The sequence below is a fragment of the Orycteropus afer genome, unplaced genomic scaffold (genome assembly GCF_000298275.1).
Source record: "Orycteropus afer afer isolate SDZICR_OR568_19922 unplaced genomic scaffold, OryAfe1.0 scaffold00058, whole genome shotgun sequence".
Classification (NCBI taxonomy): Eukaryota; Metazoa; Chordata; class Mammalia; order Tubulidentata; family Orycteropodidae; genus Orycteropus; species Orycteropus afer.
This window is the reverse complement of record NW_006921645.1, coordinates 10,967,106-10,991,666: the sequence shown is the minus strand read 5'-3', so window position 1 is coordinate 10,991,666 and position 24,561 is coordinate 10,967,106. Positions and strand designations below refer to the sequence as shown.

The following is a 24,561-nucleotide window of genomic DNA, read 5'->3' as shown; positions in this document are numbered from 1 at the left end:
AGGAAATTGTATGACATAAATTAACCTGAATCCTTCTTAAAAGTGCATGCACCTTTGCAATACCTCATATTTAAACCACACATTCTTTACTCACTCAGTATGAGGGCCAGCTTTTAAGTTTGCTTAGAAAACAATGTTAGAAGGAATGAGTATATCAAGAACATAGAATTTAAGAATGGGAGTTCAACTGATTAAATCTGAACCCTGTAATAGGTAAAGAACCAAAATACCGATTTAAAAATTACAGTATTTGTATATTCCTTTTTAAAGTGTATGATTAAACCTGATGGGCTTTTCCAGCAGTGAAAAAAAAAAATAGTTCTAAAACCAAAGCTGATTTTTAGAAAATTTGAAATTTTAAATCAAGCCTATCTATTCTATAGTTTCTCTAAAACTTTATCTTAAAATGTCATTTTAAAATAATACAGCTATTTAAAAAAAAAAATGTAAGTGCTATTTTGATGCTTTAAAATACAGTATGAATACTGGTAGTTTAAAATAAAGGAACTGAGAAAAGGAAAAGTAGAGAAAGAAATGCCAATTCCAGTCCAAAGCTCTATTTGCCAAATTTTCTTGGAATATATTTTACCAAGTTATAGATTCTTGTAAATAGACTCTATGACGGAAATGCTGAGGGCTTCCTGCCAGAAGTGGCACTGCTGGATGCTGCTGTGATGCTACCGTAATGTAATAAATTATTCAGTTGTTGCGAAGTGCTGTTTTCTGCCTTAAATTTTTATTTTGTGTGTCTTGAAAACTAGTTTTTAAAGTATTGAGATTGTGCAAATGCTGGGCACGCTTGGCATGAGGTAATTTGTTTTTATTTTTACAAAATTGTAATATAACTATGCAAGTGTGTTTATTAAAAGGACACAAAACCACATTCTTTGTATTGTGTGTTTCTTTTGAAGCATCCTTTAAAACATGTTTTATTGTTTATATGTAGTTGTGATTGAATGTCTTTGGATTTTCTCTTTTTCCTTAATCAGAGCCTCTGAGTAGAGGCAAAAAAAAAAGTTTTATATTATAGGGGCATAGGGGCCCCAGAAGAAAAATGGGGCAGTCTACTTCCGTAGTGATACTGCCTCGGAAACCCAAGGAGGGGTCGCTATGAGTTGGGTCCGACTCGATGGCACATAACAACTAACAACAACATATTATAGGGGACAAAAGAAACTTTTAAGTGGTCAAGATTGAGATAATTTGATGCAAGATAATCATATATATATCTCACAAGGGAAATAAATTTTGATTGTAATGTTATTTCTCACAAAACTGAAGAAAAATGTAATCTAGGATAATATTAGACTACTAGGCTCTGAACAGTTTTTACCTTGTCATCTTAAAAAATTGGAACGAACTTAGAAATTCACCCTCAACTGCAGATGTAGACTAAATATAAAATAAGAGGCTAGAAGAAGATGGAGTGAATGCTTGGGAACACCAGAGTTAAGCAAGATATTTATACTGAAGTAATCAAATTGATTATCAAAATCAAATTAATAATCAAAATATGGATCAAAATCCAACCCATCTACCAAGACCTAGTATAAACAACCTCTTTCCAAAAAGCTTTTCCTCATCTCTGGAAAGTCATTCAACTAACATGTATTGTATATTTGCATAATGCCAGATGATGCTGTGTTCTGGGGATACAAAAATGAGTGAGAGTCAGCATGTCCTGGCCCCAGGTAGCATATTGCAAGGCAAGAGGATCAGACCTATACACAGAGCACTATACACAGCTATTACCAGGCCATGTGTTAAGTAGGAGTAGGCCAGATTGGGGCATGGGAGATGGTGGAGGATATGGGTTGTGGGGAGGTATAACTGATTTAAAGTAGTTTGGTATTGCTAGAGTGGAAGTGCAAAGCCAGGAATAGTGACATGAGACATCTTGACTTCACATTGGAATCATCTGGGAAGATTTAAAAATTATTGATGTCTGTGTCCTAACTGAAATAGTTTTAAGTACAGTCTGGGAATTTTCCATAGCTTCCCAAGTGATTCTGATAAGCAGCCAAGGTGGTGAGATGTGATCAAGCTATACAGCATCAGGTATACATCCTCAGGTGGAACGGCCTCATGTTGGTAGTTGTTGAAACAATGAAAGCAGATGAGATTACTTTGGGAGAAAGTAAAATAGGAAAATCAGATCCCTAAGGATATGAACAGCTATGGGTTGCATAGTAAAAGAAACCTATGGAAGCAGGAAGTAGAGCAGAAGTAGGAGAATAAAGAGATTGTTATGTCATTGCAGCTAAGAGAATAGACAAAAAAAAAAAAAAAAACTCACTGAAGTCGTCATTTCCAACTCATAGTGACCCCTTCTTGGGATTCTGAGGCATTATCTCTATGGAAGTAGATTGCCCAACCTTCCTTCCGAGGAGCGGACCAGAAATGATAAATGAGTACAAACTTGAGTGCCAACTCAGTTAATGGATAAAGGCTGTAAAGAATTTTAAATTTGAATTCTTAAGAGAGCATTAGCCTAGGTGAGGGGATCTAGGCCCATAGATAGAAAATTATAAAAGGAGGTCTTCAGAAAATATCTGGTAGTCAGAAAGTAGAATAATAGTGTAAAATTAAAGATGTCAAGGATGGAAGATTGGGTCATGGCAAGGTTCCCCAGTGTGGCCCTGAGAGTTGTTGAATGGGGTTAAGATCTCTGGAATTTAAGAGAATTTCCTAGGAATTGCTAAATGGATTATTGGATTGATGTCTACAATGATTTTTGATAGGTTAAAGCAGGAGTTAAAAGTAAAGATGAGCTATGAGCTGTGTCTCAAGTTTTCACTGAGGGAGAGAAGATGATGGTAAGAAGATAATAGCAGTGGAGGGTTGGTAGGAAGTAATGGAATGACAGCAACAGCCTGGGGGTGTGCAGAGAGGGCTTTTACATGAAGGTAGAAGAGTAATAGCCTGACAGTTTCAATGGGAAGGCACACAGATGCCAGCTCTGGCTCCTAATACTTGGCATTTTGGAAGGCGAGGGGAGTGAGCAGCCTTCCTGGGGAAAGCAGGGGTGAGTCAGACTCGGTGAAGAGGTGAAGATGTAGGGAAGTTAATTACAATGAAAAGAGTTGGGCAGAGGAATCAATAGAGGAGAGACCAGGGGGAAAATAAAGATGGAGACATGGCAGTAGCTGCCTTTTGATTGGGTTGAAGATTATAAGAATGAGATGCAAAGCTGGACATGACTGGCTGAGAACATCCTAACTTTGGCAGAAAATACTCTGGTGCCATAGTTTGCTTTGGCCCCAGAAAAGCATCTGGTACGATCTTCAGATGGAAGATAGCAAGGGCTGACGTGAGGTCTTTGTTCTGGCTTAGAGCTGAGACACAGCATTTGGGAAGGCCCTGGTTCCCACAGTGTTTATGCAGCAATGGCATGGGCCTTGTTTTGGTTAAAGAATTTCTCACAGTGTTTTTCATAGCAAGAAATCCCAAGAGGTTGATGGACCAGCAGAGAGGGCCCTATTCTGGGTAATAGCCATTTTCCATGTTCAAAGCCGGTGTGACCACTTGCCCTGAATCCCTTTAGAACTTTGGGATGCTTCATCCGTCTTGTTCTGCTTTTTGGGTTGTTTTTTTTTTTTTTTTAATCATCACTATTCTTTAGGTTCCTTCAAAGTAGACCACCTGGGTGCAAAGTACTTTGGCCTTATTAAAAAGACACTTTGTAAATATTTGTGCATATGATGAATGTGTAAGCCCTCTATTGAGTGACTTTGCTAAGGTGGTGTAGGCTTTTGGCTCATATTGGCACCTTCAGCATTTCATGATAGACACGTGGGAGATGAGCAGAATCCTGGAACCTCATTTGACAATGAAGAAATAATAGGGTTTTTCCAAGAAAGGCAACAGCAAAACCCTGAATGCTTGGCCTTGACTATAGCAAGTCAAAGTTTGATAAAGTTAAGAGAAGAAGCTGATGCCAAAACTTCAGAAGGGAAAACTTATCAAAAGTAATGGGTGATTTACTCTTGATAATAATAATAACAGGCCCTCAGCGAGATGGATTGACGCAATGATGGGCTTATGCATAGCAGGGATTGTGAGGCTGGCACAGGACTAGGCATTGTTTTGTTCTGTTGTACATAGCATCACTGTGAGTCGGAGCTGACTCAATGGCACCTAACAACAACAACAAAAAAAAAAAACAATTCATTGAATGCTACTGTTCTAAAGTCATTGAATGTTTTGTTTCATTATTATTTTCTTTTTATAGATAAAGAAACTGAAACACAGGTTACTCGTCCGAAGTTACACAGCTAATAAACGGTAGAGCTGGATTCAAACCCAAGTGGTATGACTCAGAGTCTGTACCCTTAACTGCTTCACTGCTGTGCTAATATTGTCACCATTTATTGAAAAAAAAAAAAAAAAAACCTCACTGTACAACCATTATTCTTAGCAGTGAAAAGGAAAGACAAAAAAAATCAGACACACAGCATTTTCTCTGGAAAAAGATGCACATCGGAAGGGGAAGGAGAGGACTATTACCAGGGACCAACTATAATAAATAAGAATAAGAATCTGTAAGAATAGGATCCAGAAGGATAAAACTGAGCATAATCACTTTTTTTATATATACATATAGCAGATAGGTTGACCAGTGGAATATAATTCACAGGCCATACACACATTCCATTTAAGCAAAGCTGGACAGGACTGGCTGCAAACATCCTAGCTTTGGCACAAAATACTGTGGTGCCATAATTTGCTCAGGCCCCGGAAAATACCTGAAAAGCGCACTATCATTGAGTTGGATCCAACTCATAGTGACCCCTCTTTGGGTTTCTGAGGCAGTATCACCAAGGAAGTAGAGTACCCAACCTTCCTTTCAAGGAGTGGGTGGTGGGTTTGAACCCAGTCAAATGCCTTAAGCACTATGCCACCAGAGCTCCCAGTATACAGTTCAGTATTTTTTAGTACTGAATTTTTTATTCACAAAGTTGTGCAACCACCACCAAAATCAATTCTCATCACTTCAAAAAAAAAAAAAAAAATCCTGTACCCATTAGCTGTCCCTCTCCTGTCCTTGACCCTGTCCTTCTCCCCACCCCAGCTCTAGGCAACCACTAATCTCCTCTGCCTCCATATGTTTGCCCATTCTGGACATTTCATATAAAAAAAAAAAAAAATCACACACTCTGTCATCTTTTGTGATTGGGTTATTTTACTTGCATAATGTTTTCAAGGGGCATTCCTGTTGTAGCATGTATCAATACTTCATACCTTTCTTTGGCCAAATAATATTTCACTGTATGGATATACCACATTGTGTATGAGCCTCAGTTGATGGTCATTTGGGTTGTTAACATCTTTCAACTATTAGGAATAATGCTGCTGTAAACATTCATATACAAGTTTTTGTTTGGGCATGTTTTCATTTTTCTTGGATATATATACTCAGGAGTGGAATTGCTGGGGCAAATGGTAATTCTGTTTTTAATTTTTTGTTTTTAATTGATTTTGGTGAATTTTGTTTTTAATTGATTTTGGTGAAATTTTACAAAGGAAATTTGTTTTTCTTTCAACAGTTCCTACACATTTTGTTTTGTGACACTGATTATAGTCCTTACAGTGTAAATGCTCTCCTCCCACTTTCTCCCTGTGGTTACCCTTGCCCTGTGTCCTTCTTGCCTATCTTCCTGTGCAAATGCTGCCCTTTTGATCTCCCATGGTTAATTGTTGTAAGGAGTGCATCTTCCTGGTATAGTTGTTAGGATCATAGGCCTGTCTGTTGTTTGACTGAGAGTTAAGCCATGGGAGTAAGGCCAATTCCAGGCCTGAAGAGTAACCAGGAGCCATAACGCAAGGCAACACACTGCCATCAAGTCAGATCAGACTCATAGCAACCCCTCCTTGGGTTTCCAAGGTGGTATCACTACGGAAGTAGATTGCCAAATCTTCCTTCCAAGGAGTGGCTGATGGGTTTGAACCACCAGCCTTCTGGTTAGCCATCAAATGCCTTAGGCCTTATGCCACCAGAGTGCCTACTAGGGGCCATAGTCCCAGGGTTTTCACCTGTCTATCCAACCAGTAAACCTGGTCATTTTTATTTTTTTGCATTTTGTTTCACCTTTTTTCTCCTACTATATCCAGGATCTCCAATTTTGATCCCTCTCTGAGTGGTTGGCATTGGTAGCCAAGCACCATATAGTTCTCCTGGTCTCAGGGTCATTTAGGCTGAGGTTCTCATTGTCCATTAGTCCTTTGGACTAACTGTTCCCATGCATCTTTGATTTTCTTCACTCTTCTTTACTCCAGACAAGGAGAGACCAATAGTTTCATCATAAATTGCTGCTCACAAGCTTTTAAGACCCCAGTCACTACTCACCGAAGTAAGATGTACAACAATAATTGTGTATATATGTCGTGCTGATGGAACTTAATGTTCCCCGAAAACATGGTTCCCAGCCCACAGGCCAAGTAACTTATTCCCTCAAGGGGCTTATGCAACAATGCAACGCACTGCCGTCGAGTCAGATCCTATTCATAGTGACCCTTCCTTGGGTTTCCAAGGCGGTATCACTACAGAAGCCCCAGCCTTCCTTCTGTGGAGTGGCTGGTGGGTTTGAATCACCAGCCTTCTGGTTAGCAGTCAGTGCCTTAAGCACACCACCACCAGAGCTCCCTCAAGGTGCTTAGTTGTGGCTAAGATGTTGTCCTGACTTTGCACCATGTTAGCTTTATACTGCATATGGACATTTTTACACCACATATTGTATGTAGGAATATCATGTGTCAAACCTATGTGTGGTCATCAATATAGTCTCATTTGCCCATCCATATCTGATCTTCTTGCCAGTCTACCTATGTATCCACCCATAGATTATTTTTAACTTTTTGAGGAACTGCCAGGAACTATTTTCCAAAGTAGCTGCACATTTTACATTCCCATCAGTATATGAGGGTTCTGATTTCTGCACATCCTTTGCAACATTTGTTATTGTCTGGTATTTTGGTTCTAGTCACCTTAATGGGTGTGAAGTAGTATCTCATTGTAGTTTTGATTTGCGTTTTCCTGATGGCTAATGATGGTGCGGATCTTTTCTTGTTCTTGTTGGCACTGTATATCTGTATGTCTTTTTTAGAGAAATGTCTATTCAAGTCTTTGTCCATTTTATAATTGGGTTACTTGTCTTCATAATCACTTTTTAAACTTTGTTTTAAATAAGAACAAATTACTAAAGATATACTTAAGATTACTTAAAGATACATTTACTGAAGATATGCTTAGTCTTTCAAAGAGAATAATGAATATGGTGTGAAGTGTGGTGGGACGGTTGCATTGAATCCTGGTTCTACCAGGTCACACCCATTATCCTTAGCATCATCTGTATAATGAGACCTGCCTTGCAGATGAAAAGGGATTTACAAAGCAGTATCTCAAAGTGCCTGTTCATGTGCAATACACGGATCCTTCCAGTGCATAGGGGTTTCCTGGAATGCACATATATTTGTCCTTGGTGTTATTGAGCAGCTTGCTATATTCCTAATCTTCCCCAGAGGTAAGATCATAGAGCCCTGGTTGTTCAGTGGTTAAAAGTACTCAGCTGCTAACTGAAAGGTCGATGGTTTGAACCCACCAGCCGCTCTGCAGGAGAGAGATGTGGCAGTCTGCTTCCGTAAAGTTTACAGCCTTGGAAACCCTATGGGGAAGTTGTACTCTGTCCCACAGGGTCTCAACGAGTCAGAGTTTACTCAAAGGCAACAGTATCTCAGTATCTGATGCACAATAGGTACTAGAAGTCACAGCTGTCATTTATCAAGCATTCACTGTGTACAAAGCGATGCACTAAGCATTTTGTGTGTGTAGGTATTTATAAGTGGTACAGTTGGAACTCAAGTCCAGACCCGACTCCAAGGCTCATGCTCATAACAGCCCTCAATGCTGCTTTTCATTAACTGGGAGCTGCTGTTATTCCAAATCACAAAAGATCAGTCATCACTTAGATATAAATGAGAAGAAGCTAACGAGAATTAACTGTTTTAATTGAATCCAGGCCCGATCAATTTACATCCCAAGGTTCCGGGGACTGCCACTGTGATCTTTGTGCTACCAGTTGTCATCTTAAAAAGAAAAAAAAAAAACCACTTCCATCGAGTGATTCTAACTCGTAGTGACCCTATAGGACAGAGTACAACTACCCCATAGGATTTCCAAGGCTGTAAGTCTTTTTAGAAGCAGACTGCCTCACGTTTCTCTCCCAGACCAGCTGGTGGGTTCAAACTGCTGACCTTTTTGTTAGCAGTCATGTGCTTTAACCACTGCACCATCAAGAGCTCCTCTGTTATCTTTTAGCCACTGAAATAAATCAGTCAGTGCTACAAAATTAGTACATTCTCAGTCCAGCAGCTTGTAGTGGCAAAGTGTCTGGTTACAGAGTCTCTAGTAGCATAGTGCCTAAGGCACTTACTTGACTGCTAACCAGAAGGCTGGCGGTGCAAAACCCACCAGCCACTCCTCAGAAGGAAGGTTGGGCAATCTACTACTGTAGTGATACTGCCTCGGAAACCCAAAGAGGGATCGCTATGAGTCAGGTCCGACTTGACAGCACATAACAACAATAACAAACAAGTTGAAAGTATGGGCTCTATGATCTTACCATTGAGGAAGATTAGGAATATAGCAGGCTGTTCAGTAACACCGAGGAAAAATATATGTGCACAGGAAACCCCTATTGTCTCAAGACAGCCCTGTAATGATCAGTGTATTGTGTATGGAACGGGCACTTTAAAGTGGGCCATTAGATACAGGTTCTAATTGCATGCACAACAGAGTAGAAAGGTTTATAAGATACAAGGTGCCAATTACATCATTTAGACATAAAAGAGTTAAAGGATGGTATAGGCCCTATTGACTTTTTCACTGCCTTGTTCAAACCCACCAGCCACTCCTAGGAAGGAAAGTTGGGCAATCTGCTTCCGTAGTGATACTGCCTCAGAAACCCAAGGAGGGGTTGCTGTAAGTCCAATCCAACTCGATGGCAATAAGTTATTAGTGGCACAGTAGGAGCTCTGGTGGCGTAGTGCCTAAGGCATTTGACTGCTAACCAAAAGACTGGCAGTTCAAACCCACTAGCTAGTCCTCTAAAGGAAGACTGGGCAATCTACTTCTGTAGAGATACCGCCTCAGAAACCCAAGGAGGGGTCACTGTGAGTCCACTCAATGGCATTGAGTTTGGTTAACCACAGTGGTTAAAGCATTGGCCTGCCAATCAAAAGGTCTGTGGTTCAAGCCCACCAGCCACTTTGTAGGAAAAAGATGAGGCAGTCTGCTCCTGTAAAGAGGTACAGCCTTGGAAACCCTATGTGCTAGTTCTATTCTGTCCTATAACTTTGCTGTGAGTTTAAATCAACTCAATGACAGTGGGTTTGGTCTGAGCAATTTAGCATTCAGAGTATTTATCTTAATGCCTTTTTTCTTCTAGAACTCAGTTCAGCAAACATAACAACAGGCCAGGTTTAGACAGGCTGTCTTCAGTATTTTGTCTCAAATAGGATTGTGGTGTAAACATCATTTAAAATCTGTCATTTCAGAATGTAAGGCTTGAATCAAGAGACCTTGGTTTAGGATTTAGTGGCTTTAAATTCTATGGTAAGTCACTTACCCACCAATCTTCAGATTCTCTGTATAGTTCTATAGTAGGGTTCATAGTTGTATCAGGTATTCAGGAGATTGATGCAAGGTTGTAAAGCATTGTACACATGTTAGCAACAGGTATTTTCAGTGTTAGGTTTGAAAGGTCTATGTTGGGCAAACATAAACTACTGTGACATGACATGTCTTCATAACATTCTTTACTCTCATTAACACATTAATTCCCTCAGTTGAATCGGTGACATAACTCTGGCTAAAAGGTGGTGCAAATATTAACTGCTTTTAATTTTAAAAGGCAGAAGTCTGCACATTTGTCTATCATTAGAAGGTGACTACTATCTTTTAGGCTTGTGACTTTTTCTTGTAATGCAGGAATAAAAATAAGACCGATAACATTTTTCTTCATCCACTGGCATTTGTTGGCAGAATTGCTTTTGGACATTCTAGAATAGTACTTCTGTTTTCTCATAACTAAATATTTTGGAGGAGCTCTGGTAGCATAGTGTCTAAGGCACTTGACTGCTAACCAGAAGGCTGGTGGTTCAAACCCACCAGCCACTCCTCAGAAGGAAGGTTGGGCAATCTACTTCCATAGTGATACTGCCTCAGAAACCCAAGGAGGGGTTGCTATGAGTCAGGTCCAACTCGACGGCACATAACCACAACAGATATTTTGGCTTCTGATGGCCTGCGTTAGAACATGTGATTGTTCTTTTTTGTGCTTTTTTGTGCTTAAACTAACAACATAGAGCCTGATGGTGTAGAACTTAACAGGCATCAAAATGACGGAAGAGTTCACCAAATTGTGTAAGAATTAAATTTCCAAAACATAAAACTACAAGTGTCTGTGGCTTCATGGTGGAAGCATGATACGTCGTGACACGTACTGGCAACTTAGTAAATATTTTCCAAGTGAGTGCAAGGCTGTTCTTTTACAATAAAATATGCTGTAGTCTTCTAGTACCCTGAGGCAGCCTTCAGAAAATCCACACAGTTTAGTCATCTGGATTTACTGTGAGAATCTCGTGTGTTCACCGAGCTTAAAGACAGTGAGACAGAACCATTATGTGATACTCTGGCTGTTTAACTTGGGCCCACAGCACAGCATTGTTCATGGCATTGCTCTCGGAATGAGCAAGAACTTTTCTGGACTTTATGACATGATCTGAACAAGCTCTCTTTGTATTTAGTCATCACAACTTGTCCTCTGTCCTTCATCTTTTGGACTCTTCCAGGCCTCACTCCTATCCATTCTTAAGTGTCTCTCTTTTCTTTTTGTTCTTGCTGCCACTGTAGCCTAGAACAGTGGGTTCCCAGTCATGGTGGGACACGAGGCTTTCATAACTATTATTCGTAACTTGTTTATTAGTCTGCACATCCTCCCACAAACGTGGTTTTTTCCTTCTGGGGACTTTTCACCTACAGTAGCCATGATCTTTCGTTTTCTTTCTTTTCCATTCCTCTTATATACCAGAAAGAACCTATTTGTCAGAAATTTTCCATCATTTTCTCTGACCACCTATAGTTAATGTTGATATCCCATTTCCTGTAGCTCAGAGTTAATCTGAGCACATCCCATAGTGTGTATTCTAAACCTTGTATGTGTCAGAGTATAGCACATTATAAAACAGACGACAATTCCTGCTCTCTTAGAGCTGACGTTTGAGTTGGAGGAGATAGAAATTTACAAAATCAATTCTGAAACTCCACCACTTGTCTGTCAGTTTGCCGTACTGTGGTGGCTTGCATGTTGCTATGAGGCAGGAGGCTATGCCACCGGTATTTCAAATTCCAGCAGGGTCACCCTGGTGGACAGGTTTCAGCAGAGCTTCCAGACTAAGACAGATTGGGAAGAAGGAAGGGGCCATCATTTCTGAAAAAAAATAGCCCCTGTAAATCTTATGAATCGCAGTGGAACACTGATATATTACTGGACTGAGCAGTGTTTCATTCTGTTGTCCATGGGTTCACTATGAGTTGGAATTGACTCGACAGCAACCAACAACAATAATAACAACATAGTGTCATAGAGAAACAAAGCAAGGAAGGGGAAAGAGAGTTCTGGGGAGCTGAGGGGACTCCGGAGGAGTTGCAGTTGTAAATAGGTTGCTCTGACCTTGTGATACGTGAGCACACACTTGAAGGACATGCTAGATGTCTGGAGGAAGCCATGTGGATATCTGGAAGATCATTCTAGGCAGAGGGAACAGCACATGCTAAGGACCATGCATGCCTGTAATGCTCAAGGAACAATAAGGAGGCCATTGTGGCTCAAAGAGGAAAGAGCATGAGGAAGAGAAAATGAAGACAGGGAAGTAATCAAGGAGATGGGGGAGATTATTTAGGTCCTTGTACGCTGTTTGTAAGGAACCCTGTGGTGCAATAGTTAAGCACTCAACCAAAAGGTTGGTGGTTCCTACCCACCCAATGGCTCTGTGGGAGAAAGATCTGGTGATGTGTTTCCGTAAGGATTACAGCCTAGAAAACCCTATGGGGAAGTTCTACTCTGTCTCAGGGTCTTTGTGAGTAGGAATTGACTCACCACCAGGCTGTTTGTAAGAAGTTTGGCCATTATTAAGAATGAGAGTTTTAATCAAAGGACAGACATGATTTGATAGGTTTTAACACGATCACTCTGGCTTGCTAGATTAAAGGGGAGAAGAGAATGGAAGCAAGGAGACCTATGAGGAGGCTGGTTCAGTAATCTAGGTGCATGACAATGATGGTTTGGAAAAGGGTGACAGTGATGGACATGGTGAGAAGTAGTCAGATTATGGATATATTTTGAAAATAGCACCAACAGGTGGATTGACTGTGGGGCATAAGGAGAAGAAACGTTTCAAATGTCTCCTAGGATCTTGGCCCAGGCAACTAGAGAGGTGGAATCATCTTTAGCAGAAGTTGCAGATAACACGGAAGGAGCAGGATGGGGAAAGTGATTTGGATTCTGGTTTTGAATGTTAGCCTTGATGCACCTTGTAGACACTCAAGTGGAGCTACTGAGGAGGAAATAAAATATGTGAAGGGATTCAGAGGAAATATTCAGGCTGGGAGTATATCAGTACTTACATGATATTTAAAGCAGCGAGACTGGGTAAGGTCTCTGTAGCTGTAAATATGTAGAGAACAGTTCCAAAGGCTGAACCTTAGGCCACTACAGCATTAACGGTCTGGGACGTTGAGGAGGAGCCATAAAGGGAGCTGGACAAGGACTGACTCAGTGAGGCAGGAGGATAAGTGAAGTGAAGAAGTATTTTAAAGAGGAAAGTGATCACCTGTCACAGATGCTAGTGAGCAGTCAAGAAAAATGGGGTGCCTGTTTGCTTACAAAGGAAACTGCTTTTTCTAAAGGCCCCTCTTCTTTAAACTAAAACATTTGAAAATAATGGTAAATGCATAATTCTCCAGCCATCTTCAGTAATTTTTCCCATTATAATATAGATTCTTTGATTATTGTTGAAATTGGTTCTGTGGATTTGTAAGTGTTCAGGTTTTGAAAATGTTCCATGGATCTTGAAAAGAATATGTATTCTCTTGTATGTGTGTTCTTTCTGTTAAGCTTATTAATAAGGTTCAGATCTTTCATATTCTTATTAATTTTCATTGAAAGAGATATGATTATAGATTTCTTGCTATGATTATAGATTTTTCAGGGATTTTTTTTCTCCTTTTTTTGGCAATTTCATTTTTATTTTACACTTTTAAGCTCTCTTGTTATTTGTACATAAAATAAGAATTATATCATCCTGGAATTATTCACATTATTATACAAATCTTTTAAAGCCTATTTGGTCTGTTGCTAATAAAGCCTCCCTAGCTGCATTTCTTTAATTTGCACTTGTATAGCTTTTTCTAGCCTTTTCCTGCCAACATTTCTTTGTATTAGGTATGTCTTGGTAGACAGCATATAGCTGAATTTTTAAATCCAATTGAGAGTCTGTCTGTCAGCTGGCAGATTTGAAGCATTTACATATCTACCTTATTGTGTGTTTTCTATTTACCATGCATTTTCTTTTCTTTTTTTTAACTTTTTATTGTGATTTGGGTGAAAGTTTATAGAGCAAACTGGTTTTCCATTCAACAATTCATACATTTTGTTTCATGACATTGATTGCAATTCCCAAATGTAACAGCTCTCTTCCTATTTCCACTCTGTGTTTACCATTTTTCTTCATCTCTCTTCCGTATCCCTTCCTGCCTTCTCTGTTTTATCTCTGGACAAATCCTGCTCTTTCGATCTGGTTTGGTTGATTGTTCTAAGGAACGCATGTCCCCCTGGTATTATTGTTCACTTTATAGGCCTATTATTTGGCTGAAAGTTGAGCTACAGGGGTAAGTTCAGTTCCCGACTTGAAGGGTGTCTAAGAGCTATAGTCTTGGGGGTTCCACCAGTCTCTGACAGACCAGTAGGACTGATCTTTTTATGATTTGAGTTTGGCTCTACATTTTTCTCCCACTCTAATCATGACCCCCCTATTGTGATCTTTTTCTTATCGGTCAGCAGTGGTAACAGGGCACCATCTAGTTCTTCTGGTGTCAAGGTCATGGAGTTCACATAGTCCAGTTGTCCTTTGGGCTAATTGTTTCCTTGAGTCATTGATTTTCTTCACTCTTCTTTGCTCCAGTCAGGAAGAAACCAATAGTTGCACCTTAGATGGCCACTCACAAACTTTTAAGACCCCAGTTGTTACTCACCAAAGTAGGATGTGTAACACTGTCCTTGAGGAAATACATTATGCCAGTTGACCTTGGTGTCCCCACATACTATGGTCTTGAGGCCCCAGGCTCAGCCACTCATTCCCTCAAAGTGTTTGGTTGTGGCTCTATTTTCATAACTTTGCTGCTCTATGCTCTACTATATCCATGGATATATTTGGAGGACATGTACATAAATATGTAGAAATAGCCTCTGTCAAACCTATATATATTCATGAGTATACTTCCATTCACCTTCCCACCCCTGCTCAGCGTGAGTGTCTATGTATCCACTCATAGATTATTATTACTGTTATTGTAAGATTGGGTATGTAATAGTATTTATTTTTGTTGTCTTTAACTCTTGTGCTCCTCTCAGTATCTTCCTTTGACATGATCATTTTGTGCTGACTTCTCCCTTATTGTATATTGCTTTTGCTTCACCTAAATTAATACATGTCTACCTTCTGGTTAGTGATTTACCCTCCCTCCCCTTCCCACCCCTGGTAACCTTCAAAGACTGTTTCTTTGTGTATGAATCTTTTCTTGGCTTTTTATAGTAGTGGTCTCATACAATACCTCTCCTTTTGTGATTGACTAATTTCACTCAGCATGATGCCTTCTAGGTTCATCCATGTTATGAAGTGTTTCACAGATTCATCGTTATTCTTTAATGTTGTGTAGTATTGCATTGTGTGTATGTACCATAGTTTATCCAGTTGATGGGCAGTTAGGTTGTTTACATTTTTTTGCTGTTATAAATAATGCTGAGATGAACATGGGTGTGCATATATCTGTTCATGTTATAGCTCTTATTTCTCTAGGATATAACTAGTAGTGGGATTGCTGGGTCATGAGATATTCTTTTTCCAATTTTTTAAGGAAGCACCATACCATTTTCCACGGTGGTTGTACCGTTTTACAGTCCTACTGACAGTGTATAAGATTTCTAGTTACCATGCATTTTCTTTGCTTCTTTTTGTTCTGCCTACACAGGGATTTTTATTGCATTGATCAAATTTTTTTTTTTCCTTCTACTGGTTTGGAAGCTATGTATTCTGTGTCTATTCTTTAAGCAATTATCTTTTTGTTTTTAACATATTTCTATTTAAGTCAAGTTAAGCTTGCCTAAGCAAGTCTCAATTTGATCATATATCTACCTTCTGATGAATGCACGCAGTCTTTTATCTCTAATGATTCTCATCCTGTCTTTCATACATTTGCTTTTTTCTATTTTAATTCCACCTAGAATTTATTCCTACCAACTGAGTCATAATTAGTAGTCATATTGTTACTTTATACATCAATAATGGTCTTGATATTTCATGTATTTACTGTTATTTTTGCTCCCTGCTGTTTTTCATCTCATTTTTTTCCTGTTCAGTTTCTTTCTTCATAAAATACATCTTTTAATAGTTCTTCCTAAAACAATAAGGTGCTCTCAGACTTTGTCTGCAAATCTCTTTATTTCTCCCTTACCCATGAATGATAGTTTAATTAGAATTTGAGTTAGACCACTATTTTTTCTCAACACCTTGACGGTATTCCATGGTCTTCTGCCTTCTGTTGTGTTGAGTGTGTGTAGCCAGCCTACTTGTTGTCCCTGTGTAGAGATTCTACTTTTTTCCTCTGTTTTAATGATTTTTCCTCCTTGGTGTTCTGCCATCTAGATGGGGATTCATTTTTACTTTTTTCCTCACCAGGAGTCCTTGTTCCTCACCAGGAGTCCTTGTTCCTCACCAGGAGTCCTTGTTCCTCTGGAATCTAAGGAGTTGCATCTTTCACCAATTTTAGAAAATTCTCAGCCATCACATTCTCCATGTTACCTCTCCCCAATCTTTCTATTCTCCCTTCTTAGCCCTCCATTAGATGCATGTTGGACTATGCCTTCTGTCCTCCATGTCTTTTAACTTCCATTTCACATTTTCCATAAAACCTTCTTTGCCTTTCTGGGCTCCATTCTAAGTAATTTTTTCAGATCTGTTTTCAGGTTTATTGATTCATTCCTGTGATTTATTTAATCTTAATCTTCTACTTAATCTATTAATTTATTATTTCCATGACAATATTTGTCATTTCTATTTGTTTTGTTTTGTTTCGAATCTGCCTATTCTGTTTTTTATAGACTCTTATTCTCTAATTATGGTTTTAAGGCTTTCGTATACATCTTTAATTATTTTAAACATTTAATTATCATTGAGTTGGTTCCAACTCATTGTGACCTTATGTATAATGGCACTAACATTGCCTGTTCCTGTGCCATCTTTATACATGCATACATGCTTACATATTAAACATGCTTATTTTGTATCTCCTTTTGGGTTTTATTCTATTATATTCATGAGGCTCTAATCCTCATTTTTTTTTTTTATGTTTCCAGACTTTATTTTTAAATTTGTTTATTTCAAGAGTTTGTTTTACATTCAACACTACATGCACATTTAGTTTCACTCCCCATTTACCATCTCCAACCCTAACCCAGTCTCCTCCCCTCCCTGCCGAGGAACACCCCCCATAGTTATGCACTCTTGTTTGTCCTGCATTTCCTCTGTGTGAATGTTGCCCCTCTGGTGTCCTGTGGTCCATTGCTCCAAGGGATGCATTTCCATAGCGTATGTGGGTATGTCACCCTGGGTTGAGTGGTCTACCCGTACATCTTGTTTACTATTGGGCTGAGAGCCAGACCTTGTCAGTGAGCTTTATTCCAGGCCCAGGATGTGTCCCCTCATTTTTTATTTATGGCAGATTGTTCCTTGTTTTTTGTAACTTTTACTTCAAGCTCATCTTTAGTGAGACATGGGTTTCCGTGGAAATCCTGTACAACCAGGGTTGTGAGCTTGATCCTCAAAACCAATTTTACATTTCTTTGGCAAACCACTCTAAGTACATCACCATCCAGGGACCAATTTTTGTTTTGATTCATAAGGCCAGGAATTCTTGGACTCCAAATTTGTGTGAGATGCAGCCCCAGCATTTCCATTCTATATCCAGCAGAGACAAAACATTCTTATCATCTCACTGTTCTGGTATGAGCACTTTTTCCTAGTCTTCCCTGTACCTGTACTTTGGGACTTTTGTGTAGTATCTCAATCCCAGTGCTCTGCCAGTGTGATGCCAAGACGCCATTTTTAGTCCCTATGTTGGCACTAAAACCCCAGCCTTCAGTCACCACGACTGAGCACCACCCTCCCCACCCAGGACAACCACAGCATTCACCACTCTGTCTGGCTTCATGTTTTGTACCTGGGATTTCCTTTTCTAAAATACAAGCACAGATGAGTGTATACATCTTATCAATCACATATGTCCAGCACATTTAAATATTCTTGGAAGCTTTTTTTATTACTATTTAGTTCACCACCTATGTGGAAATGGCCAACCAAAAGTAGAAATTCTGCTATAGTAGGATTTTGTGGCTTCAGGCAGTACTATTTTTTGTCCTTTTTCAGTTTCAGTTAGAGTTTAACCAGAAAATAAGTAATTTGCATATAGTAGAATACAGTCTAATTCAAGGAAGGGCTTATATACTTGATAGCTGCAGCCAATGCTGGAGACAGCCCCAGGCAGAGAAACCAAACCAAACTCTTCCTCATAGAGTCAATTCTGACTCATAGTGACCTTATAGAGCAGAGTAGAACTGCCCCATAGGGTTTCCAAGGCTATAAACCTTTATGGAAGGTCATATCTTTCTCCTGCTGAGCTGCTAGTGCATTTGAACCTCTGACCTTTCAATTAGCAGCTGAGCACTTAACCACTGCTTCACCAGGGCTCTTTCCAGGCAGAGGAGGGGCAGGTGCACTGAATGCCTCCTTCCTACTCTCCTGTCTCCTGCCAGTGCCTCCACCCATTGGCCAAACCTAGGCAGAGCCAACAAAAATAGGAGCTTAGGAAAAGTATCCCACAGGGCTGGCCTCCTTGAATACGGCATAAGCAGGACCAAACTGGTTACCTTTGAGTCAATTCTAACTCATAGAGTAGGGAAAAGGTGAGAAGCAGATCTGGAGGCTAACGGGCCCAGGATGGACACAATATCTTAGCATTTGACAAATATTTCCTGACCTCTGATGGTCAAAGCACTGTGCTAAAGTTTGGCTGCTAAGCAAAAAGTTGGTGGTTCAAACACACTAGCTGCTCTGCGGGAGAAAGATGAGGCAGTCTGCATCAGTAAAAATTTGTCATCAGTAAAAAATCAGTCTGCAGTAAAAATTTGCACCCACAAGTAGCTAATGGCTACTAGCTTGGATATTGGAAGTCTAGAGAATAGCAAAGAGGTGTATTCTATCCAAAAAACCCCAATCTTCAGTTCGTCAGAAGGTTTTACACTCCCTGCTCTCCCCATTAAAAGGATTTTGTGGTCAAATAAATGTTGGGATCACTAGGTTAATCAAATTAAACATGTTTCCTTATGCAGGATTTATCCATGCCTAGTATGCTAATATGCATGACGCTACAGAGAAATAAACAATCTGTAGCACTGTCCAAATTGATTTGACCTTACGGGACCAGAAATGCCAGGAGCACATTTATGTATTTTCTGGATTAGGGGAAGTGGAGAACCTGGAGACAGACAGAGGCGGAAACACAGAAGGACACGCCAGCAAGAGGAGAGCCGCAAAGGCTGAGGGAAGAGCCAGAGGCTGGTCAGCAGTGTCAGTGCTGGGGGCAGGGGAGGGAGAGCCCGCTGAGGGGGCGTTGGACACGTAATGCCACGGTCACTGTTATCTCCACAGGAGCAGTGGAGTGGTGGGACAGACGCACCTTAAGTCAGAGAAATCGAAAAACCAAACACCACCATGAAGTTGATTCTGACTCATAGCAACCCTGTAGGACAGAGTAGAAGTGCCCCATAGAGTTTCAAGCCTGTAAATCTTTAGGAAGTAGATGGCCTCATCCTTCTCCTGCAGAGCAGCTGATGGGTTCAAACCACTGACCTTTTGGTTAGCAACCAACACCTTAACCACTGTGTCACCAGGGCTCCTAAGTCAGAGAAGTGGCCAGGAAATCCGGGGAGAGATGGCCAGGAGTGCAGACTCCTCTGCCAGAAGAGAGAAAACTTGAGGAAGGAGCCAGGTTGAAGGAAGGGTGCTTGTTTGTTTTCAGTAATGGAATAGGAGAATTATAGCCATGTTTATAGGCTAAGAAGGAACCAGCAAAGATAAAAGTGGAAGTGTGAAGGAAAGAGAAAGGTCTTGAAGGAGAGGTCCAGTTCAGATGCTGCCTGTAGAAGAAGAGATTTTCTCGTTCCTCTGACAGAGAGAGGAAGTGCAGGGATGCGTGAGAAGAGAGAGAAGTAAAGGAGGCACCATGCCTTTATTTCTTCACCTGAAATCAGAAGTAAGAACAGCTGAAAGTGAGGGTAGGAATATATTGGATGCTTGAAGAGAAAATAAGTTTCAGAGCCAGTGTATTGACGTACAGAAGGGTCAGCTAGGGGTGAAGTACAAGGATTGTCTCCAAATTCATCCTGATAAAGCTAATATCATGGATGTTCCAGCCTTAGGATAAAATCTATGAGGTTATTTTTTTGTTGTTGTTAATTTTGGTGGAAATATACACAGTGTAACATGTACCTATTCATCAGTTTCTACACATAGGATTCAGTAACATTGGTTACATTCACTTTCCCTGAACAGAGCAACAGGCTGGTGCTTGTGAGTTTTAATGTAAATTATTGCTTCCCAAAGTGGGATACACATATCCTGATGATACCCAAGGCGACGGTACAAAAATAGTACCCAGGCGAACTCCTTTTATTTTATTTTAATGGTTATATGTTTATTTTGGGAGCTCTGGTAATGTAGTGCATAAGGCACTTGACTGCTAACCAGAAGGCTGGCGGTTCAAACCCACCAGCCACTCCTCGGAAGGAAGATGGGGCAATCTACTTCCATAGTGATACTGTCTCGGAAACCCAAGGAGGGGTCACTATGAGTCGGGTCCGACTCGACGGCACATAACAACAACAACGTTTATTTTAGCAACTATTAGAAGCAGCATAACCCATACATCAAACTTATGATTTTATAGATATTCAGTCTCGGACATTTTAAAGAAAATAAATAAATAAATGATAGAGATGGAATGTGGGTGTGGCAAAAATCTTGAAAGTGGAACCTGAATGACGGAAGTTTGGAACACACTAATAGAAGATAACCTTAAAAACTTGTTCTGACAGCTTTCATCGGATTCCCCTAGTAACACTGACATCAGCACCATTTCCCCAAGTGTCTGGCCATCACATCTCTCCTCGTTCCACAGTAACCTCGTCAAACAGGCATCTGTATTAGCTTTACTGATTTAAAACACTCAATCATTTTCTCCATTTCTCCCTGGCAGAACAGAATAAATGGAATCCCCAGAAAAGCTTGATGATTTTGAATATTACAGATGACAGTAGCACTATAACCTCTTCTTGGTAGCACCAAACATAATCTGCCTTAATCAATTTCTGTTTCACAGGGCGATAAATTTGTCAAAGCTGTTGGCAACATGTACAGGGAGAAGAGAAAAAAAAAAAAAAAAACCTTCATCTTTAGAACTACCTGTAAGCCTAGATCTATGCAAAATATATAAAAATACAAAGAAAATCAGAAAGAGAAACACCCCCTTAAAAAGCCCTCCACTCAAGCCTATCTGGTCCTGGCTTTTCTCCTCCTTGGCTTTGCTCATTTGTCCCAGTGATACAGCTGCATCTATCAGAACTTTCCTCATCCTTCAAGGCCCTGCTCAGGGCTGCACCTTCTCCCTAAGCCTTTCCTACTTACCTCAGCTGAAAGCGGTCTTCCGTACCTCATTGATCTTCTCTCTCCCACGCTTCCAGCACACAGCACTTGCTTACTACCTCCCTGCTTCTTCCTTTTGTCCGAGGAAGGGCTTCTTGAGGAACCCTCCATACCACTATGCCTCACACAAGCCCAGTGCTCCTTGTTGAATGGTTCTGGAACTGTGGCAGTGAGGCTGCTTGTGACTTCCCTCAAAAGCACAAGTAGCTTTGGCTATATACCTGGAGTGTATCTAAAATCAGAAATTCTTTATTCAAGCGGTTAAAGGCTTAGCAATGCTATACACCTGCTGTTTTCCATTTAATTCTGTTTGCTTTGTTTTCATTTGTTAATCCTCAACCTGGCCAGCATTTTCAAAACTTAAATAGATTTTAATGACCCACTACGACTCATGACTTGCAGTTTGGAAAACACTGGTCTGGAGCATTTGATTCATTTCATTGTTTTAATAACTTGGAAAATATCTTGAGGTGGTGAGAATATAGGTGCTTCACCACTCAGGTTAGGCTGGCATCTGGGACCCCCATTCCTGAGTTTTCTCTGTTCAGACTGTAGTTCTTAGCATTTTGCGGCTATGTCTAAAAATCTCGGGTTCCGTCATTACTATTCAGGAAAAGATTAGGACCCCATTGAAATACTACAAACGTTGTTCATTTGCTGCTGTAGAGAGCTGAGCAGCAGGCATTGAGCCAACTCGCTGCATGTGTGGGCTGCTGCTCCACAGAAGTTAGCAACACTCTTTAAAAAGCTGGTGTGCCCTTCCTTCAAGGCAACATTTACAAACTCAGTCCATGTGCTGGTAAATATCTATTTTCTACAAAGAAAAACCGGACTAGCATTTTAACCCTTTACCCTCTCTTTTGTAGGGTGTGCTGATCTCCAAACCCTGGACACAATGCAGCCAATTGAGAGGAAAAGGCAGGGCTACATTCACGAGCTGATCCAGACCGAAGAACGGTACATGGATGACCTGCAGCTCGTCTTAGAGGTGAGGGTGGGCCTGGAGCAGGTGAGGAGCTCTGCCGACTTCACCAGAGACAGGGATGTCCATCCAGGGGTGCTTCTACCTAGAGGCAAGCGAGGGCTTGGGTTTGATGTGTATATTCACAAGTCATGAGGGGAAATACCACATTCTCTAAATGTTTTCTCTGCTCATTGGATAATGCCTAAAGATTTAAAGTCTTTAATCAGGATATCAGAGCCATAGTGGCACAGGGGTTAAGTGCTCTGCTGCTAACGTAAGGTCAGTGGTGTTAATGAAAGCCGCTCCAAGGGAGAAAGATGTGGCAGTCTGCTCCCGTAAAGGTTACCGCCTTGAAAACTCCATTCGGCAGTTCTGCTCTGTCCTGCGTGGTGGCTGTGAGCTGAAAAATGACTGGATGGCACACAACCCCAAAACATAGCCTGGTCCTTGTAGACCTTCCCATAAATGCTGAGTGGATTAGGTGTGTTTATGCCTTCATTTCTCTACCCAGGGCAGATGGCCTAGTGAAGTGCCCATTCTGTTAACCCCCTAAGGTAGTCATGGAGACCACACGTGTCACGAAGTAGAGCCACTCCCTAGGGTTTTGGTTGTAATCTTTATGGAAAGTGAATCATCAGGCTTTTCTTCTGTGATGCCGCTGGGTGAGTTTTAACCACCAACTTTTAGTTTAATAGTCAAGTATATCAACTCAACGGCAATGGGTTTGTTTGTTTTTGTTTTTAAAGTAGTCAGCTCTGCTGCAAGGGATTGTAAATGGGTGGGAAGGTATCTCCCACTAGCACAGAAGATGAGTGCTAGCCTTACTTCAAGCCAATCACATAACTGCTCAAGGGCCTTGGTTATGCCCATTCTGCCCACCTCGCAAGATGCTATCAGGGATGAGAGGTCAGGTCGGGTTCAGGGATTTAGGGGGGAAGGCACTGTTCATTCTTATTGCCATTCCCATGGAAATTCCCAGAGGACACCACTCACCTGATTCACCTCTGCTTACCTCACAGAGCCTGGCACAAAGTAGGTAAATGGTTGATGAATAAGCAGTCACATAAATTACCCAGTGAATAATAAGGACAGATTGACAATCAAATGCTTTTCCTGTTCTTCAGTAGAAGCCTCATGGCAGAGTGGCTGTCTTCCCAGGGCCCACTCTTAAAGGAGTGTCCTGACTTCTGAATTTGGAACTGAAGAGGTTCAGAGTGGGTCCTGTTCATCACTTTCCTCTGAGTTCTCCTTTGAATCCATGTTCAACTCAACTCAGTAACCATTTGTTGAAAGCTGACCATGTGCTAAGCATTATGTTAGACACAAAGATAAAAGAGAAAGTTCCTGCCCTCAAGTGTCCACAGTCCTGTTGGAGATATAGACAGACAGGTGCAGGGCAGTGAAATGAGGGCTAGGATGGAGGGGAACCCAGGTGCTTTGGCAGCCCCACCAGAAAGGAGAGGTCAGGGAAGGCTTTCCCGGGTAAGCTGGTAAAGCTTCAGATTTGAAGGATAAGAATGAGTTCCCAATGCCAGGAAGAGGAAATAGGAATGCAAAGGAATGTTCAAAGGGGGAGCGGCAAGTACTTGAGGGTGAGGCTGGTGAGGCCGATCCCACAGGCTTCATGAACCTCAGGAAGGAGTATGCATTTTATCACTCAGCCATGGGGATCCTTTTAATGAGATTCATGAACAGAAGGACATAATCATGTGTATTTTAGAAAGATCACATAAGAGAAGGGCTGCCTCTGACAACTTCATTATTTCCTTAAGACTTTTATGTCATTTCCTAAGACTCTTAGTTGTTTGATAGGAACTTAGAATCAAAAAGGAGCTCTGGTGTTGCAGTGCCTAAGGCATTTAACTGCTAACCAGAAGGTTGGTGGTTCAAACCCACCAGCTACTCTGTGGAAGGAAGATGGGGCAATCTACTTCTGTAAAAATTTACCTCGTCAGAAAACCAATGGGGATTATTATGAGTTGGAATCAACTTGAGTTTGTTTTTTGGGCTTTTTAAGAATCAAAAAGACTTGAGTTTTAGTTCTGACTCCTCTACATTTTAGCTTTGTAATCTTGAGCAGTTCACTCTCTGAGTCTTTGTTTCTTTATAGGTCAGTTGTGGATAATAATACCTGACTTAGCTTCACCTACATTAACTAGGAAATTAGTTGAGAAAACACAACATGCACAGGTGTGCTCATACACACACATACATACACATGCATATATGTTCATGTCAGCTCTTTGTAAATTCTTTTTTTTTTAACAGATAATCTTTTTTTGAGATCTTAGATGCTTTTATTTTAAAATTTTTTCTTGTGTTTTGGGTGAAAGTTTACAGAGCAAATTGGTTTTCCAGTCAATAATTCATACACGTTTTGTGACATTGATTGTAATCCTCACATTATAACAGCAGTCTTCCCACTTCCACCCTGTTTAGTGTTTCCATCCATCATTTGTTCAGTGCTTTGTAAATTCTTTTCTTTTTTTTTTTTCTGGTGATTGTTA

General features: G+C 40.5%; 1 protein-coding gene across 1 annotated transcript in view; it reads left to right on the top strand.

Annotated features, from left to right (window-relative positions):
* Positions 1-24,561, top strand: part of ITSN2 (intersectin 2) — a 158,468-nt gene that overhangs the window by 105,281 nt on the left and 28,626 nt on the right. Inside the window, exon 28 of the mRNA XM_007939272.2 lies at positions 21,957-22,078. Coding sequence (XP_007937463.2) covers positions 21,957-22,078 — 122 coding nt within the window. The remainder of the gene's footprint in view (positions 1-21,956; positions 22,079-24,561) is intronic.